Source organism: Musca domestica, unplaced genomic scaffold (genome assembly GCF_030504385.1).
Source record: "Musca domestica strain aabys unplaced genomic scaffold, Musca_domestica.polishedcontigs.V.1.1 10, whole genome shotgun sequence".
In the NCBI taxonomy this organism is placed as follows: Eukaryota; Metazoa; Arthropoda; class Insecta; order Diptera; family Muscidae; genus Musca; species Musca domestica.
Window position 1 is genome coordinate 2307799 of NW_026712115.1, and position 21774 is coordinate 2329572.

Consider the following 21774-nt stretch of genomic DNA (forward strand, 5'->3'; position numbering starts at 1 on the left):
ATAAGTAAAATTGAAACAGATGTTTAGTTTATAGCTTTACATAAAATTCTAGCAATATTTTACAAATAGGAAAACATTATTACATGTGCCTTAAAGTATGCTTTGAATTTTTAACCTTAACCTAAAATTTCAATTCTAATTGGACACAATGAATTATTGGCATTGCCGTTTAAAAGAAAGAAAACTATCCAAGGATTCTTGTCTTGACTAAGAAGAAAACCAAGTTTGATAGTTTTGCGTGTAGGGTTGCCAAGCCTAATTAAATTTACTGTAATTGCAAAGGCGATTTATAGAATCTAAACTAGACATTTTTAACATGTCGTACCCAATGATGAGGCCTAGATATCCATTGCAGTTTAATTAGAAACTTAAAATATAATTTTAGCCAGTAAAGAAAGTCTTAAAGTCGGTCGGGGCCGACTTTATGATACCCTACACCACTTTGCTAATTTAGTAGAGCTCCGCATAACAATTAAAAGTTTTTATGGGAGAATTCAATCATACACGCTATGATTATAATTATAATTTAAAGTTCAAAGGGCTAAATATGCCGAAGCATTTGTATCTTTTAAATTCGGACTTGTAATACCCATTTGGTGCACAATAAATTTGAAATCGGATAAAAATATATATGGGAGCTATATCCAAATCGGAACCGATCTCGATAAATTTTGGCAAATATATTTCTGAGCTGTATTTGATATATTTCCTTGAATATCGTTGTTACGGAGTGCATATTACGGCTGTGGGTAACAAATATGGAACAGTATATATGGGAGCTATAGCTATATCTGAACCGATCTTCACCAAAATTGACATACTAGCTTCTAGACTCAATTCGTAATAAGTGCCAAATTTCATCCAATTTGGGCAAATATTAGAAGTTTGGTGTACAATAAAAGGTAAATCGGACGAAGTTATATATGGGAGCTATATCCAAATCTGAACCGATCTCGATAAAATTTAGCAAATATATTTCTGAGATGTATTTGATATATTTCCCCAAATATTGTTGTTACAGAGTGCATATTACGGCTGCGGAGGATAAAAATAACAAATCGGATGAACAATATATATGGGAGCTATAGCTATATCTGAACCGATTTCGATTAAATTTGGCATACGTATTTTCAGATCCAATCTGATCATACGTACAAAATTCCATACTATTCGGACTGATATTACACGTTTGGTGCACAATAAAAAGCAAATCGGACGAAGATATATATGGGAGCTATATCTAAATTTTGACCGATTATCTCCAATTTCAATAGGGTTCGTCCTTGGGCCAAACAAATGATTTTTGCAAAATTTCATCTGGATAGGGCAATAAATGCGAACTGTACTTTGTTTACAAAAATACATGGACAGACGGACGGACGGACATGCATAAATCGACTCAGAATGTGATTCTATGCAGATCATCAAAAGGAACTATGGGTCTATCTCGTTTCCTTTCGCCTGTTACAAACAAATGCACAAAGACATAATACCCTGACCACCTTGTGGTGTAGGGTATAAAAATACTATACCACCACACACATAATGTCATTTACGTACTGATTCGAAGTCCCATGTGTTGCTGTTGTCTTGACGAGATTGTGAAGGAACAATTTTGACCGAACAATTTCGGACGTAATCCTCAAAAAGAAAACAAGGCTTAAGTTGAGTTCAGGAGCTATGCTTGGATTGACCTGAAATTTTTATCACAGGTATTTATTTTGAACCTGATTAAGGCAAATCAATTTTTTTTGTAGGGGAAAGACACGGTTATTTAACTATGTCCGTATGTCTGTCTGTTCAAATCACGGTACAGCCCACATTAATTGACGTAGAGAAAAAAAAATTGCAGAACAATTTGTATTGTGTCTAGGGGTATGAAAAATGGGACTGTGATCATCATACTCTGTAGAAAAATTTTGCGTCTTTAACCCTAAAATGGCGTTAAGTTAAGGTTGAGGCTTTCCAAGTGTTCTGGGACCTCTAGTAGAATTTTTGACAAATACTTCGGCTTGATCCGATCCCGTTTTTACTCTATAATAATACAGGGTGGGATGAAAAAACTGCAACCAACTTCACATCTGTCGGACAGCTGTTAAAAATAATTCCAGTGGCAGCTCATTATATTGTTTATAAGTGGACAAAAGCATTTTGGTGACAATTTTCCAGAAAAAAAGTTGTTCGTGATGGAATTCAAGCGTGGTAGTGTGATTTCTTTATATTTGGCTGGAAAATCCCAAGTGGCTATCGTTAGAGCACTCCAGAATTCAAATAATAAAGATTTTGTGTCTCATACCATCGCTCGTTAGTGGGCAGAAGAAAAAAGCAACATCAGCAGAAATTATTCGAAAAGTAAAGAAGCGGCTTGATCGAAACCCCCGTCGTAGTGACCGAAAAATGGCTCGTGATCTGAACAAACTGCAATATTCCAAATGCAAATATGCAAATGAGCTCGGGGTTAAGCCATTGAAATTCCAAAAAGTACAAGAACTTACACGGGAGCACAAAGAAAATAGACTCAAGAGTTGCTTCGCTTGGCCAAAAGCGGTAAACTGGTGAATTTGTTATTCTCCGATGAGAAAACATTCATTGTCCAGCAATGTGTAAGCAAACAAAATTATCCTGATTACTTGCCAAAGAGGGCAGCTGAAAATGTGCACCTTCGGTTGGCAACGAGAACTCAAGCGCCGGCCATGTTGATGGTGTGGGCCGCCATAACAGCCGATGGTCGCTCTCCGCTCATATTAATCAATCGTGGCATCAGAATAAATGCCGAATATTATCGCTAAAATATTCTGGAGGGTGTATTTAAGCCTTGGGTACGCCAACATTTTGTCCGCAGACCTTGGACATTCCAACAGGACTCAGTTCCATCGCACTCAGCACGCGCCACCCAAGAGCGGTTACAAAATTAGGTTCAACAATGGCCACCAAAATCTCCGGTACCAATCCGTTGGACTATTGTGTCTGGAGTATTTTGAAAAGCAAGTTTGGCGCTAAAAAATACCACAGTGTCGCCCGAATTTGCAGTCGCCCGCATGTTACAATTTTAGACCGATCGAAACGTAATTTTGCGTAGGGTTAGGGTTTAGGTCAGAACAAAATTTTGGATGGTAATCGGATAATATTTGGCGAGTGAAAGGGATAACAAATTTTGTGAGAACAAGTAAAAAAACAAAAGGTTCGGCCGGACTTTCAATACCCTTTATCATTAGGAAAAAAAAACATTTTTAGTAAATGTATCTCGTAGATTCAAACATTTTCCACTTTAAACTACACCGCAGGATGCACCGTTATATGGGGGCTATAGGAAAGCGTGGGTCAATATAAACAATGTTATGCCACAAGAGGTACACCCGATCACAAAATCTAAATATCAAATTAAAAAAAAAAAAAAAACAAGTTAAAAAGTATCAGATGGTTATGCCGACATTTGCGTACCCTAAGCCAATATTCGTTGACCTATTAAAAATGTTGATTATCTATGGGGGATTAATCCGAACGAGTGGGGCAATATTGTTCACTTTGTACCTGAACCAAGTCCAATATAAATATTACAACGTGCCAGGACTATATCAAATCGATTTGGACTATAGAAAATGTCGGAATTTGCGTGAAGTACCTGATGTGGTGGAACGAAAGAATTTGAAGAGAATCAAATGCTTATTTCGTATTTTATAAGAGTTATAATTATTCAACATTTTGACTCAAGGTACCAGAAAGACTGGACCGGATTTGCTGTCTTGTTTCGCAACTAATGAGAGATTAAGGTATTGAAAATTGTGACCCCGTTGGAATGTATGAAATTTGAAGAGAATCGGATGCTCATTTCGCTTTTTATAAGAGTTATAATTGTTCCAAATTTTGATTCGAGGTACCAGAAGGCGTTGTCCAATATATATTCCATCCTCATCCCAGATCTTGTGGTAATAAAAATACCGGAAAGCATTAATTTTAAAGAGAATAGGATTCTCATTTTGCATTTTATGAGACGAACAATTATTCAACAATTTGATCAATTTAGGTCATGTATCTGAAGAAGTGGTCCGACATATTTTATCTTCACACTAGATATTGTGTTGATAGAAATATTATGATTTGCATAATTTGAGAAAAATTTGATACTTTTTCCCATTTTATGAGCGCCATAGTTATTCTAAATTTGGTCCCGGGTATATGGGCCGATATACCCCATCTTCAAATCAGATCATGTGTTAGTAAAAATATTATGATGTGCCGATTTAGAAAGGAATCAGATGCTCTTTTTTTATTTTATGAGTGTTTTGGTTATTCAAAATGTTGACCACTTTGTGGGGAGGTTTCCTGAAAGAGTTGTTCGTTCTATCCATTACTAATATCAGATCTTGTGCCATTCGAAATATTGAGATGTGATTAGTTTGAAGACAATTGAATTCTTATTTCTCCTGTTATAAGTGTTACAATTATTCAAATTTTGACCCTTTGTGAAGGTCAAGTACCTCCCTTGAGGTCCATTTCATCACCTTACCTAGCCCCGATACAAAATATTAAGATATCTGCAAAGTTTGAACAAAATCGAATGATTCTTTTTATTTCTTTGAGTTAAATTGTTTTCTTTGGAAATTTTGATCTTTTGTAAGGGAAGAACCAGATATTGGCCATCTCCGATCTCGATCTAAGTTTGATAATAATATTACGATGCACAGATATTTGACCAAATCGGATACCCCCTTTGAGAGTTATCGTACGCACCAGGCTAGATCAACTCCAAATATCCTGAAACGGTTTTGCTGCCAAGAGATATAGGGTCTGAAACTGTTATTTCGATGAGGCGCATTTTGGTCGCATCTAATGATGTATACCTTCTGTAGCCATATGGCTAAGGCTATAAAGATCCCATTGGGTATCCCAAAGATATCCGTGACATTGACGAAGACGTTATATAATTAAAATGCAAAGATTCCAATGAATCTTAGTTCGAACAAAAAAAATTGGAAGAGGTGAAAAGTATTCCCTTCATTTATACTACTTTGCTATGACGGATTTCAAAACGCCGATATGTTTGTCTTTTATTTTTAGTTCTCATTTCATAATCAGCAGGAATTTTATAGCCTTCAGAATATAATGGAGGGTATATTAAATTTGTCATTCCGTTTGCAACTCCTCGAAATTTTGGTTGGAGACCCCAGCATAAACTTTTAAGGCGATTTAACTAGGTCCGTATGTCTGTCTGTTTATTGAAAACACGATAGACTCCACACAAAGATTTTTATTATATGCAGGATGATCGGTATTGAAAGTGGGCTATATTGGACCACATTTAGACATAACCGCCTCTAGATTTTCGGTTCTCTCTCTCTCTCTAGGCAGGTTAAGTTTGTAAAAGGGTCGGTTCACGTTTTCGTATAGCTCTCATATAGTGGTACCTCCCGACATTCAGTATTTTACTAATTTTAGCGATATCATTCACCTGAATTTTTTCAAATTTCGTATTCGAAGTTTGTAATGGGTACTACAGCCTATGCCTAAAACTTTCCTGTGCAGGTCCCATATAATGGTACCCCCGATATTGGAGTTTTTAATGATTTTAGCGACATTGTTCACTCGATTCCTTTAAAATTTTATATTCCAAGTTTGTAATGGGTAATGCACTGTAGCAAAATCGTATGCATGTCTACGTCTTCGTTTAGCTTCCATATAACGGTAGCTCATTTTATTGGGTATTTTGATGATTTTAGCGACAATTTTTTTTGAAGATCTTAATGGATACTACAGCCTATGACAAAAAATTACTTATTACTCATTTAAACGATATCTTTCGGCATTTGTTGAAATTTTTCAAGTTTCTTCCAAATGATGGAGGGTATCAAAAGTTCGGTCAGGTGGACTTAGCTGCATTTTACCTGTTTTATTTTAATTTTGATATTTTGAGTTAATGATTCTATTCTTTTCACTATTTCATTTTACTTTGATAAACATAGTGGTGGAGGATATAAAAAGTTCGGACCTTAAATCCCTTTTTACTTGTTTTGTAGAAGGGATTTTGGTAAAGGTCTTCTTGACATTGATTTGGGTCAGAAAAATGGTGGCCCCGTCCACAACATTAATGATTTTCCTAATTATGTGCTATACATTTGCCCTAGCATGTAGTAGTCTGTGAGCTGTCTCTTGATTATGTTAGCAGCAATAAGAAATCATATTCATTTACAATAAATTCATTTGGAGCTTTTGTTGTTTTGCGTTTTTTGTTGATGTTGTTTTTGTTCGACTTTATGCTACCAGATCGTTGCCGATTATCTGTGTGTATCGCTGACCATTCGATTTGAATGCCTGTGCCGCTGCCTGTCTTTCTGTCTGTCTGTTTGTTTAGCTTTTGCGGATCGTTTTGCAAAGTGGAGGAGAGAAAACTCTCTGTGTAATGCAAAGTGATTGAATTGTATTGAAGTGAATTTTCCGCAGCAACATTGTTGCCCAGCGGACGATGACAATCATTTTTCCAATTCAATTAATTTGATTTGCGATCGAATGAAAATTACATGGCGCCAATAATGGAAAGTGAATGAATGGCTGTAAAACAAAAATATTTTCCCAACAGAAAATCGGGCATTGGAAAATTTAAGAAATTTCTTGAACAGAAATGTGTTTTCATAACATATAGCAATACAAGATCGGGGGTTTTGAGGGCCTGTTGTCCGGCGGCTCTGGAGTATTAACGACTTTTGATGGGGTTTGAATGCTACCTGTTTTGCAACTCTAACGTTAAAACGATGTTAGATGGGCTTTCCATGCCAAGACAATCTTTTGAGGCCCTTTGTTCAGAAATGGCCTGGCAATCCTTCTCAAGTTATAGTTCCTTCACAACCTAGTCAAATGTATATTCCTGTTCCCCTTGATCCCCTAAATAAACACTTAAATGTTTACAATTTTTTAAGCTTTATTAAATTAAGTGCTTTTTTTTTCTCTTTGAAAGATTAAATCATTTTCTCTCAATTCTTTTTTGTATGAACCGGGGGCCAAACGGTATTCCAATTAAACCAATTTTCCGGCACCAAGAAAGTCTAGAAAATGAAGGGTGGAATAGAAAACAGTGAGATCAACAACAAGTTTTGAAACTAAGAAGCTAAGCTTAATGACAGTGGACACGCGACAACAAAAAAGTCAACACAAGTCATGGCTATAAAAGACAAGGTTAACTTAAAATAGGCAGGGTCATAATTAAACAACTAAAAGTGCTATAGAGACGGAAACTAAGAAAGGGCATGGGCATGCATGAAAACGTATCCATTGTACAGTAATAAAAGCTCAAAAATAAATACATATTTGCAAAAGAATCCTCGAACTTACCACCACAATGGCAACAATTGATCCAATCAATGAACCACCCAAAACATCAGACCAGTGATGTTTGTAGTCTGAAACACGGCTCAAGGCGGTGTACCAGGCCAACATAATGCCGATAAATTGCAGAAAGTGACGCATCAGTTTGGAGCCACGCCATGTCATGCGGCACTGCAGATAAATCTGAATAGAAAAACATACAAATTTATTTTAAATTTTCTTTTCGCGGGTCAATTTCCAACTTACCGCCAAGTAAACCATGCCATAGAAGGTAAAACTCGAATGTCCACTGGGAAACGACAGGGAAACTTCTTTTAACATACGTTCGGAGGAACCAACACCAGCACAATGGAAGTTTGTTATATATTTGCCTTGATTTATGGCATCGGCGCATGTAGTGCCATCAGCCATGATAGGCTGGCAGACCTAAAAAAAAGAGATTAATTAAAAACAATTTATATATATGAGGGCTATACGAAGGCCTGGACCTGCAGGGACAATTTTCTGTCACAGGCTGTAACATCCATTACGAACTTCAAATACCACATCTCAAACAATTTCGGTGGGTATTGTAACTAAACTCGTCAAAATACCGAATATAGGGAGGTACTGATATATGGGGCCTATACGAAGACCTGGACCAGCACATACAGTTTTCTGTCACAGACTGTAGTTTCCATAACGAACTTCAAACACCAATTTTGAAACAATTCCGGTGAATAATGTCGCTAAAATCATCAAAATACTGAATATTGGTAGGTACCGTTATATGAGGGCTATACGAAGACGTAGACCTGCACAGACAATTTTCTGTCATAGGCTGTAATATCCATTACGAACTTCAAATACCAAATATAAAACAATTCCGGTTAATAATGTCGCTAAAATCAAAAAAATGCCGCATATTGGGAGGTGCCGAAATATGGGGGCTATACGAAGGCCTGGAACTGCACGGACAATTTTCTGTCATAGACTGAAGTATCCATTACGAACTTCAAATACCAAAATTTAAACATTTCCAGTGAATAATGTCGCTTAAATCACCAAAAAAACAAAACGAAAATAGGGAGGTACCATTATATGGGGGCTATACCAAAACGTCGACTTACATGGCCCATTTTCAATACCAAAAGTCCTGTTGACATAATATACATTTGTGTAAGATTTTATCAACTTACTACATTTCGTTCGGAAACTAGAGTTATTTCCAAAGACGAACAGACGCTCTCCGCTCGTATTAATCGACCGTGGCATCAAAATAAATGCCAAATTTTATAGCGAAAATAATCTGGAGGGTGTATTAAAGCCTTGGGCACCCAAACATTTTGGCCGCAGACATTGAACATTCCAGCAATCGCACTCGGCACTCGCCACCTAAGAATGGTTACAAAATGAGGTTCCTCGCTTAATTTCTAGCGCACAATGGCCACCGAAATCTCCGGATACCAATCCGTTGGACTATTATGTCTGGATTATTTTGGAAAGCAAGGTTGGCACTAAAAAATACCAAAGTGTCGATCACTTCAAGCAAGCGCTTCATCGGGAATGGGCCAAAATACCACAGAGCAACATTCGAGCAGCGTGTGGACGGTCTCATTGTCCGTTTGAAGGCCATAATTCGTGCCAAAGGTGACCAATTCGAACAAATCTAAACTTATTCTAATATTTGATGCTATTTCCGACATTTTTTGCTTTCATTCAATAAAATTTAAAAGAAAATGTAAAAATGATGGCGTTTGACTTTGTTGCAGTTTTTTTATCTTACCCTGTAGACCTTTATTCCAATTTTAAGATTTCCAATTCTATCCGTTTTAAATTTTAGATACTAACACTAACCCTCAAACCAAATTTTAGGTTTCGATCACTATCCCCTCACCTATTACAAAATTTAGTACCATTTAGTACTTTTCGTGTACTTGCAGGGTGCATTTCCAAAACCACATCCTTTTTGGGGAATTATATTTCTATATTTCGCAACATTTTTGTCATTTCTCTCAAGGCATAATTAATTACCAGCCTATTGTTATTTTAACAGCTACACTTCGTGCCGACCGAAAATGCATATCCGATTTAGTATTGAATAAAGTTTCAGTTCAAAACAAAAACAAATTGCGGGGTGGATGACCAACCACCCAAGTAGCTCATACACATATGAGACTCCAATTCAAACTAATCCTGCCAGAGAAACAAAACGAATCGAATTTCATGTTAACACACAAAATAAAAATCAAAACAACGAAAGTATTTATGGACCTAATCACCGAATAAATGCCTACGAATACAATTCAAATAGACAGGGAATTTTGAAAGAAATTCCAGCCACCGGCCACAATTGCAGATTTCGATCAAATTGCATGGCATGAATACTCTCTCACACGCACACACATGGACCGGTGTGAACATACTCCGAAATAAATCTCTATAATGAATTTGTAAAAATCACAACCAATTTATGGCGACCGAAAAGAAACAAAATCACACCATTTTTCGAAGAATTGCAGCACACAAAAGATTTTTGCCAAAAGCGGCTTACCGCAAGATTAAAACTGGCCGCTCACAAAAAAGACAACAAAAAAAAAAAAAAAAAAAAAAAAACCCAAATAGTGTGAAAATGTAAACCGAATTCTGCAACATAGTTTCAACTTGTGTGCAGCCATGTTCGGCAGGCACACGTAAAGACCAAAGGATCAAAACGAAAACATGAAGGAAATGTGGCCATTTACATATGTGTTACACATGTCGTGTTTAACATTTGAATGTGTGTTGCTGAGGTTGTTTTTTGGTTTTCTATTTCGCAAAACTTCGATGCGAATTGAAACAATTTTGCATAAATGTTAACAATGTTAGGCAGTAGGAGATTAGATGGCAATAAGGTATGATAAGTGTTGGTAACTAAACGAAATCGGCATAGGGGTTGTTTTGACATTAGAGGACCCCCAAGCGAGTTATTCTATGCCACTGAAGAGATCCCACAGTTTTAAGAACATATCTTCTTGGGACATTTTATATACTACTTTTTTTTTTGGAAATTTAATGCTATAATGATGCGAAAAGTTCTAAATAGTACAAAATATTGGACCATTGGCTGTACGGGTAAAGCTAAGATTTTGAAAGCTTTGACGAGATGTTTTCTGAAGCATTCCTATAAAAAGTATACGACAAGTATAAAATAGTACGGAGTGTTGTGTCATTTGATGTATTGGAAGAACAACTGAAGCTGAAATCTGCACAACTGACATATTTGATAACCCCTGAATTTTGAAAATTAGTACTACATGGATACGAAACATACTAAATAGTATCAAATAATGCATAATTAGTATTGAGAAGCTGTAATTTTTCGAGTAGAAATTCATCAATGTGTGAATGGCTATGTTTTAGGAAAAACGAGTTCAAAGCAGCTATGTTCGCCTGGACCAACTTTTAACACCCTCCACCATTAGAAGGAACTTGGAAAATTTCATATAAATTCCGCTTTAATAAATTGCGATAACATACTGAATATTGGATGGACCTATATAAGTAATTTCCTGTCAAAGCAAGTACCAAATTTCGCTCTCTGCAAGGATGTTTCCTTTATTTGCCGCCAATTTACAGCAAACTCGGTTTAGAATTGTAACGAAAACACGCAAAAAAATAAACAATTAATTCGGCCGGTGGCCTTACATGGGGCTAAAACGTGGGCCTATGCTCCATTCTCAACACCAAAAATTGATATTTTGTTCTAGAGTCTACAGTGATCCATAGGCGGACGGATATGGCTAAATAGATATAGAATTTTATGCTGATCAAGAATATATGTTCTTTGGGGAGTCTAAAATGGATATTTCGAGGAGTTACAAACTTAATATATCCTACATACTATGGTCGGTGGTATAAAAGGTAGACGATCGGAGAAGGGTAGACGACCGGAGCTACAATCTTGAAATATGGTACCATCGTTTCTATGGTAGGAAGAAAAAATGATTAGACTTCTTTCTATTAAATACATCTATGAGAGTACGAAAAGAACTAAATAGTCAAAATATGGCATCTTTGCACATACTTGATGAACAGATTTGAATTTTGGAATCATATCTAATGATTTCGAATATTAGGTTACGAAAAAGTCCTTAAATATTGTGTTATTGTAATTGGGTGAACGATTAAGCTAAAATCTTAAGGTGTAGTTTTTGGATACGTATAGTACGAAATGGCCCTAAAAGTTAGCATACAAGGCATATACAGGGTGAGATGAAAAAACTGCAACCAACTTGAGACTGCTGTCATTTCTAAGCCACTTGCCTGACAGCTGTTAATATTATTACAGTGACAGATCATTATATTGTTTACAAGCGTACAAGAGCATTTTGGTGAGAATTTTCCAAAAAAAAAAAAGTTATTCGTGGTGGAATTCAAGTTTAATTTCTTTACATTTGGCTGGAAAACCACAAGTGGTTATGGTTAGAGCACTCCAGAACTGGATAATTCAAAGTTTTTGATGGACTATATATCCATTCAATAGTAAAAAAAATTAGTCTATACGGACTTAGAGACCATGATAAGATACTCTTTGCAAGGGAGAAATAGACGGCCTTTTAAAGGTATTTTATAAAACATTAATCCTTTTAGCGAATTTCTATTTGCAAGATTAAACCTTACATACGTCTCCTATATTTTAGACAATCTCTCTGAACTGAATTATCCAATTTAACCGCAGAACTAAGTGTCTATAGAAAATTTCCGAAAATCCTAATTCCCCTCCACTTTCATGTTGGTACCTCCTATCTATGCCTAATGAAAATATGTACATTTTAATTATCGGTTAAAGGAAACAGTAGCATTGCACAATTCCCCCCCAAAAAAAATACCACCAAATTGTTGCCGGCTGATGAATGCAAATGGAAAGAAAATTATCTCTTTTGTGGGGGTGGGGGTAAACGCAGGGGACCACCAATGCCATGAATTCTGGTACTAGCCTTTGTTCACTTAACTTGCCTGCCGTCCATATATCCTAGTGTCTACATGCCGATAGGCAGGCAACCAGGCAGCATGCTGCCATGGGCCACAAAAAATTGCCAAGAGAAACAAAAAACTAACACCTGCTGATTTTCAAACGTTTACTCAATCCAACAGCGAGAGCTGCGAATAGCACCACTGCCACCTCCAAAAGATTTATTCCAAACAATTTCGGTGCGATTATTTACATAATTTAGCATTAAATTACTGGTCATTGCCGTAATGCATTGCTGCGAATGCGAATTGATTGTCGCACATATGTATATACGAGTATATATTTGTTTTTTTTTTCCTCAATTTGGGAAATTTTATATTTCAATTTAATAAATCTAACAAAAGGAGAAACAACAACACTTTGCAAGATTTTCTTGTTGAAATGTCACCACCGATTGAGAGACGGGTGCGCCGGTGTCGTTGTCAGGTGAATTATTTACAATAATCACGCAAATATTTAAATTTATAATTATTCGGTAATGGCGGATTTCTTATTTAAATGGACTCGCTCGCTTTCCGCATTACGCTAATCTAGCTCTGGCGGACAATTATTTGCACAAAACCGACTGTCAATCAACTGGCCCAAATCGACAATTGAACATGGCTAACATTTAAAATAAAATTCAATAAATCTATCAGATTGCAGCAGCGGCAGCAGCAGTTTTTTTTTTGTCTGGTGTAATGGACAAAAATATTTTAAAGTTTCGAATTTATTATGCAAAAACAACATTAAATTATTTAACATTTACATGGCAAGTGTTTTAAGATTTGGATTTTTTCGATATGGACAAGGGAGGTGTGGAAGTGGTACGAGTATGATGTTGTTTAACGGAAGTTTTCAATGGAGAAATATTTGTTTTTAATACTTAGAAATCAATGAAATTGGCATAAATTCAAATTCATTGAAGATCATAGAATAATCTTCTAATTTATAAGGTTCGGAAATGCCTACTATTCTGTACATAGAAGCCCTATAGAATGATTCCTGAGACTACTCAGCAAAACTTCTTATTACCAAATAATCAGTTTTCTAACCAATTTTTGGTAATCACAACTACTTACAGACGTGTAATAAGGCTGTTTTTTTAAATCGTACTAAAAGGGTACCAAAGGACCAAAATGTACTAAAAATTTAATACTTTGTATTGTGCAAACGGATTAAGCTAAAGTTCTGAAATTTGAAATGAGAGTTACTGATGGAGTGCAGGATAGATGTACCAGCGGATCTATGGAAATTTGAACTTAAAGTTTACGAAAAGTTCTAAACTTAGAACATTTGGTACTAAACTTCTAAAATGGTACCATTTGGTATTATTTGAACTGATTGATATATGAGAATGGTTTTGAAAATTTTGTGTGCGAACTGTACTAAATGGTACTAAAATTTGGAACAATTTGCTCCGGAGTGCACTGATGAGGTTGGCATTTTGAAATTTGCTATTGGGGTCCCGCTTCGTAGTAGGTTTGTGATAAAAATGGGGTTTTGTGTGTTACCACCACACACCCTTTAGTATTTTTGTACACAGATACCATCAGCAATTTAAATATCAAATTTCAGAATTTTATATCCATCCCTTCATTCAATATCAAAAATAGTACCATTCAGTACTTTTCTACAATTGTGTATTGGGTGAACAAATAATGCTTAAAATCTGAAGTTTGGTATTGGGGTCGCATGTGTAGCCTGGACATATGAAGGTGGCTTCGGAAATGTATATTATAATGGTATGAAAAGTACTGAATGGTGCTATTTATACCCTACACCACAAGGTGGTCAGGGTATTATGTCTTTGTGCATTTGTTTGTAACAGGCAGAAGGAAACGAGATAGACCCATAGTTCCTTTTGATGATCTGCATAGAATCACATTCTGAGTCGATTTATGCATGTCCGTCCGTCCGTCCGTCTGTCCATGTATTTTTGTAAACAAAGTACAGGTCGCATTTATTTCCCTATGCAGATGAAATTTTGCAAAGATCATTTGTTTGGCCCAAGGACGAACCCTATTGAAATTGGAAATGATCGGTCAAAATTTAGATATAGCTCCCATATATACCTTAGTCCCATTTTGCCTTCTATTGTGCACCAAACGTGTAATATCGGCCCGAAGTGTATGGAATTTTGCATATACACCCAAATTAGGTCTAAAAATATGTACGCCAAATTTGATCGAAATCGGTTCAGATATAGCTATAGCTCCCATATATATTATTCATCCGATTTGTTATTTTTGTCCACCGCCGCCGTAATATGCACTCTGCAACAACAATATTTGGGGAAATATGTCAAATGCAGCTCAGAAATACATTTGCTAAATTTTATCGAGATCGGTTCAGATTTGGATATAGCTCCCATATATAACTTCGTCCGATTTACCTTTTATTGTGCACTAAACGTCTAATATTTGTCCAAATGGGATGGAATTTGGCACTTACGACCGAATTGGGTCTAGAAGCTAGTTTGCCAAATTTGGTGTAGATCGGTTCAGATGTAGCTATAGCTCCCATATATACTGTTCATCCGATTTGTCATATTTGTTACCCACAGCCGTAGTATGCACTCCGTAACAACGATATTCAGGGAAATATATCAAATACAGCTCAGAAATATCTTTGCCAAATTTTATCGAGATCGGTTCAGATTTGGATATAGCTCCCATATATATCTTTATCCGATTTCAAATTAATTGTGCACCAAATGGGCAATACAAGTCCGAATTTGAAAGATACAAATGCTTCGGCATATTTAGTCCTTTCAACTTTAAGTTATAATTATAATCATAGCGTGTATGATTGAATTCTCCCATAAAAACTTTTATTGTTATGTGGAGCTCCACTAAATAAGCAAAGTGGTGTAGGGTATCATAAAGTCGGCCCGGCCGACTTTAAGACTTTTTTACTGGTTTTGGTATAGGAATGAGGGATAGAGATAAGTAAATTTGATAAATAGATTACTGATGGTATCTTAGTTTGAAATTTCGCGTTGGTTGCGTCCTATATTTGTACGAAAGGTACTACATGGTACTAAATTTGGTATTGTGTAAAGGGATAGGGCTGGAATCTTCAAATTTGATATTGAAGTCCCTTTCTGTATCTGAAATTGAGATATGGAGGTGGTTCCGGAAATGTGTACTATAATTGTACGAAAAGTACTGAATGGTCCTATTTTTGGTATTGAATGAATGGATGGATATACAATTCTGAAATTTGATATTTATATAACTGGTGGCATCTGTGTTTGAGATTTGGAGGTGGTTTTGAAATGCGGCCTATATTTGTACAAAAGTACTAAATGGTTCTAAATGTTGTATTGTGTGAAGGGATAGGGCTGGAATCTACCAAATTGATATTGAAGACCCTTTTTGTTTCTGGAAGTGAGATATGGAGATATGAGGTTGTGTACTATAATTTTACGAAAAGTACTGAATGGTCCTATTTTTTGGTATTGAATGAAGGGATGGATATAAAATTCTGAAATTTGATATTTAAATTGCTGATGGTATCTGTGTTTGAAATTTGGGGGTGGTTTTAAAATGCGTCCAATATTTCTACAAAAATACTAAAGGGTACTAAATTTAGTATTGTGTCGAAGGAATGGGGGCAGGAATCTTCAAAATTGATATCGAAGACCCTTTTTATATCTGGAATTGAGATATGGAGGTGGTTTTGTAAATGTTTAATAAAATTATATGAAAAGTACTTAATAGTACTAAATATGGTATTGCGTTAAGTAATAGAGCTGAAATGTCTCTGTTAGTGTCTGTGGTTAAGATATGGAAGTAGTTTTAGAGATGTGTCCGAAATTGTTCGAAAAGTACAAAGTGGGACTTAATTAGGTATTGGTTGAAGGAATTGGTATCCGAAATTTGATATCCATTAGTTCTGGGATAAAAGAAGGAGCCTGTTTTGAATATGTGTACTAAAATTGTACGAAAAGTACTGAATAGTACTAAGTTTGATATTGGGTGAAGGGATAAAGCTGGAATCTTGAAATTTGATATTGATGTTTCTGTTGGTGTCTGTTATTTATAAAGCCAGCTGGTGTTGGATATGCCTGTTATATATGATTGTACTAAATGGTACTTAATTTGGTAATGGGGAAAATTTCAGAGCTGAAATTTTGAAATTTGATATTAAAGTATCTGAGGTTGGGATATGGAGATTGTTTTGCAAATGTGTACTTTAAATGTACGTAAAGTAATAATGCTACTAAATTTAGTATTGGGTAAAATCCGGAAAGTTGATATGGATGATACTGTTGGTGTCTGTACATGAATGAACATACCAAATGTGAAAAATGACACAAAATTTGCGGTTGGGTGTAGCGGTAAAAATGGAATTCTGAAATTTAGTATCGATAGAAGGAGGTGGTTTTTAGACAAGCGTATAATAATCTTAGTGTTAGTTACTGGAATCCCGTAATTCGATATTGAGGTCTCTGTTGGTATTTTGTGTTGAGATCTGGTGATGGTTTTGCAAATACGTACTATCATTGTTTGAAAAGTATTATATGGCATTATCTTGAATCACGGGGTGTCCAGGATGGAGGGACATTTATTGTTTTGGATATGTCTAGTAAATGTTACTTAATTTGGTATTGGGTGAAAGGATAGAGCTGAAGTTCTGTATTTGGATATTGAGATCAATGTTAGTTTCTATAATATGCAAGTAGGGACGTTGAAAAAGTTTTAACAAGAAAATTTGTAAACTTCCCTTGAAAACTTCCTTTGAAAAATACTTCTCAAATCATAATAATACCGAAAATGGGGAGTTACCGTTATATGTATTGGGACCTTGAAACAATTTTGGCGAATAATTTCGCTAAAATCATCAAGATAAAGAATATAGGGAGGTACCGTTATAGCCTCCATATACGAAGACGAAGACCAATATGAGCAACTCATTAGGGACTTTTAATTCCAAATCTGAAACATTTCTGGTGAAAAGTGTGACACAAATCATCAAAATACCGAACTCCATGACATTGTGAATAAAAACCTAAAAAACCTTAAATATTTCGGTACAGTTACAAACTTAACACACTACATTTCGTTCGCAAGCTAGAGTGAATCGATATAGAATTTTAGGCTGATCAAGAATATACAGGGTGAGATATAAAATTGCAACAAAGTCAAAGCCATAATTTTTACATTTTTTTTTAATTTTATCGAATGAAAGCAAAAATAGCATGAAATTTTAAAATAAGTTGAGATTTTTTCGAATTGATCAACTTTGGCACGAATTATGGCCTTCAAGCGGCCAATGAAACCGTCACACGCTGCCCGAATATTGCTCTGCGGCATTTTGGCCCATTTCTGGCGAAGCGCTTGCTTGAGGTGATCGACATTTTGGTATTTTTTAGTGCCGACCTTGCTTTTCAAAATACTCCAGACACAATAGTCCAACGGATTGGTATCCGGAGATTTTTGTGGCCATTGTGCGTTGGAAATGAAGCGACGAACCTCATTTTGAAACCATTCTTGGTTGGCGCATGCTGAGTGCGATTACAGTCCTGTTGGAATGTAAAAGGTCTGCGGCCAAAATATTTGCGTGCCCAAGGCTTTAATACACCCTCCAGCAAATTTTCGCGATAAAATATTAGACATTTATTCTGATGCCACGGTCGATTAATACTAGCGGAGAGCGACCATCGGCTGTTATGGCGACCCACACCATCACCATGGCCGGCGCTTGGGTTCTGGTTGCCAATCGAAGGTGTACATTTTCAGCTGACCTCTTTGGCCAGTAAATACGATCATTTTCTTTGTTTACAAACTGCTAGACAATGAATGTTTTCTCATCGGAGAAAACCAAATTCGGCAGTTCACCACTTTCGGCCAAGCGAACGTTTAAATGCTGGAGTGCTCTAACGTTACCCACTTGTGGTTTTCCAGTCAAATACAAAGAAATCATACTATCACGCTTGAATTCCATCACGAATAACTTTTTTTCTGGAAAATTTTTACCAAAATGCTTTTGCACGCTTGTAAACAATATAATGAGCTGTCAGTGGAATAATTTTAACAGCCGTCGGACGAGTGGCTTGGAAATGACAGCAGTCTGAAGTTGGTTGCAGTTTTTTTTTAATCTCACCCTGTATGTACTTTATGGGGTCTACAATTTATATTTCGAGGTGTTACAAGCGGAATGACAAACTAAATATACCCTCCATACTACGGTGGAGGATCTCTTCACGATGGAGTATCGCCTATGGAAAATCGCTTCAACTCGTCCATAGTGGATCGCTATAGCTCGCCTAGAGAGGATCGGCTCAGCTTCTATAGGTGCTTATCTATGGAGTCTCGCTTCAGCTCGTCTATGGAGTCTCGATTCAGCTCGTCTGTTGGGCCTCGCTTCAGCTCGTCTATGGAGTTTCGCTTCAGCTCGTCTATGGAGTCTCGCTTCAGCTCGCCTACGGAGATAGAGCGAGTCTCTAGCCTGCCAATGGAGAATCGACTCGCTCCGACTCGCCTATAGAGATTACCTTCTGCGCGTAACTTCCAACTCTGCTTCCCTTTAGCTCTGCTTTGAGACATTCCCTTGCAACATATCTCTAAGATTATTTATTTCGTCCTGATGTAATAATCTTGACCTTGAAAGAATAATCTTTTCTTCATATTTTTATTGCTGCGTAATTTGAAGGACTCATTAAAAATTTGTGGCTATAAATGAAGCACTCTAAAATAATGGAACATGTGCAAAAGTCTCATTCTGATACTTTGTCACCGAAAACGAAAAAAATCCAACTCTAATTAGGGGTAAAAGAACTCATAAAAAATAAGAACGAAAAACGAAAGGGGGAATACCATCAGTCGGTCTGGTAGTCAGTCACTTATGTTCTTGACGCAACAAATGTTGAGAGAATTTTTGAAGAGTCTCGTAACCCTTCTTTATCCACAGCAAAAAAAAAAAGAACGGGGAGTGCAAACAGAAGAAAGTGGAATAACCAAAAAGCAAACGAATGAAAACAAAAACAGCTGGCGTCTGAATAAATAGACACAATGGGAATTCCTCCCCCTATTCCCTGAGTATGCGGCAGGGTAATCAACTTGAAAACAAACAATACCAGCAACAACAAAAAAAAAATAAATTAAATTACTTGCAGCGACCAACAAGTGTGGAACATTGTATCAGCAACTCCATTGCCTTGGAATTTCTGGGTCATAAAATTCAATTTTGTGTGTGTGTGTTTTTTTTTTCGATTTTCCAATGTTACACAATGTCTCTATTTTTATTGTTGGAATTTTGAATTTTTGGTTAGCCATCAAACCATTTGATGGCCTAGACTATTACATGCGACATTTCCAAAACATTAGCTGGGGAACTTAAAATAAAATCTATAAACTTCATGTAACCACATTGGAAAATGGAAATGGGTGCTTTGATGTGTGTGTTTCGGAATTCCCCTGCTCTCCCCGCCAATATAAAGTTAAAATTTTTCTATTCTTGTATTTTAACACATCCATAAAATGTTTTATTAAACTTCATTGTCGAATGTGGCCATTAGTCTGTAGAGCAGCTAAATCTGTTTGACATGTGTTACGGGGTTGGTAACATTTTTTTTAAAGGGGGTCCCCTTAAATTAAGTGGCTATTACAGTACTTTGTTTTGGAGTGGATAACAGACATGTGCCTAAAGTGAAATATTTCATGTCTACATTCTGAAATAGTTTTTAAGAAGAAGCTGTGCTTAAAGAAATGGGAAGATTTCTCTCACTTACCGCAAAGAAATGTGGCCTCAAACGGCCAATCGAGTATTTGGCAATATCTGTCGTCAATTGACCAACACCAGCTCCAAAGCCAAAGACTCCAATTTTCTTGTAGCACTGGACCAGCCATTCCGGTATTTCATAGTCCATAAAAACGTAACGTCTGCCAGTGTTATTGCCATTTGAGATTTTCTCTTGATGACGCGACTGGATTATTTCCACAATAATAATCTGAAAATAAATAGAAGTGTGAATTATTATAATTTTGAATTAAAAATAAATTAAAAAATAAAAAATTTAAACTATTTGAGGCCATTCCAAAAAATCATATCAAGAACATTTTTGCAAAAATCGAGCTAAAAGTAATTTTTAATTAAAAATAATTTGGACTGTACGGTGAGCAACAAGCGTAAAATCGGACGAAGATGTATAACGAAGCTATATAAAAATCTGAACCGATACCGATAAAATTTGGCAGAGGTATTTTCGAGCAGTATGTGATACTCGGTATTAAATATCATTGTTGTGGAGTGCATATTACGCCATGTGAGGGACTTTAACACAAATCTGATGAAACAAATATATGGGGACTATAGCTATATCTGAACCGATGGGCATTAGACATTTAGTGCACAAAAAACTTGAAAACGGATAAAGATATTTATGGGAGCTACATCCAAATCTGAACCGATCTGGGCAAAACATGAAAAACTTATTTATGAGTTTTATCTAATATCTGGTATCAAAGATTATTGTTGTGGGAATTAAAACCCCAAGTCGGAAGAACCATATAACTATATCTGAACCGATTTTCACCAAATTTGAAGAACTTATTTCTGGGATGAATTTAGTCGGAATAGCCAAAATTCAGTTCATTTGTGCTGATATTAGCCATTTGGTGCATAATAAATCTGATATCGGATAAAGATATATATGGGAGCTATACTCTAATCTGAAGCAATCTCGATAAAATTTAACAGAGGTATTTTTGAGCTCTGTAAGTTATCTGGTACCAAATATCATTCTTGTGGAGTGCTTATTACGAGGGACTTAAAATCCCAAACCGGATGAAACATACGAATGGGAGCTATAGAATACATGAACCGATTTTCTCTAAATTTAATGTATTAGAAGTAAATACTAAACACTAAATTGGATGTGCCGAAATTCAGGATATATATGGGAGCTATATCTAAATTTGAACCGACTCTCGCCAATTTCAAAAGGCTACGTCCTTGGGCCACACAAATATTGTTTTCAAAATTTCATCTCACTTGGATAATAAATGCGACCTGCATTTTGTTCACAAAAGTACATGGACAGACGGATGGACTGACATGCATAAATCGACTCAAAAATTGATTCTATGAAGATTCACAAAAGTAACTACGGGTTTATCTCGCTTCCTTCTCCATGTTACAAACAATATCACAATAAATGCGAAATCAACATCTGATTCCATACAGACTTAGTACATCTCAATATTTCTAGCAACACAAGATCTGTTATAAAGATGGTAGGGATCGGACCATTCCTTTTGGTACCTCCCCCACAAAGCGTTAAAGTTTTGAATAATCAAATCGATTATAAACATATTTCAGACATCCCATTATTTCAACTAACACAAGATCTGTGTGAAGATGGGATATACTGGTCCACTCCTTCTGGTACCTCCCCCAGAAAGGTTCAAAATTTTGAATACCCATGAAACTCTTAAAACGCGAAATTAACATCCCATTGCATTTAGAATTGATATATC

At 36.1% G+C, this 21774-nt stretch overlaps 1 protein-coding gene across 2 annotated transcripts in view; it reads right to left on the reverse strand.

The window, feature by feature from the left end:
• The window catches only part of LOC101895662 (putative phosphatidate phosphatase), a 170553-nt gene that overhangs the window by 773 nt on the left and 148006 nt on the right, over window positions 1–21774 (reverse strand). The window contains exons 3-6 of one of the 2 annotated variants that reach the window (XM_059125394.1): window positions 20028–20246; window positions 7564–7743; window positions 7324–7500; window positions 6896–7037 (exon numbers count right to left, since the gene is read on the reverse strand). In XM_059125394.1, coding sequence (XP_058981377.1) covers window positions 6966–7037; window positions 7324–7500; window positions 7564–7743; window positions 20028–20246 — 648 coding nt within the window. In that variant the 3' untranslated portion in view covers window positions 6896–6965. Of the gene's footprint in view, window positions 1–6895; window positions 7038–7323; window positions 7501–7563; window positions 7744–20027; window positions 20247–21774 lie in introns of those variants that run through there. The other variant, XM_059125391.1, reaches the window with a different exon arrangement.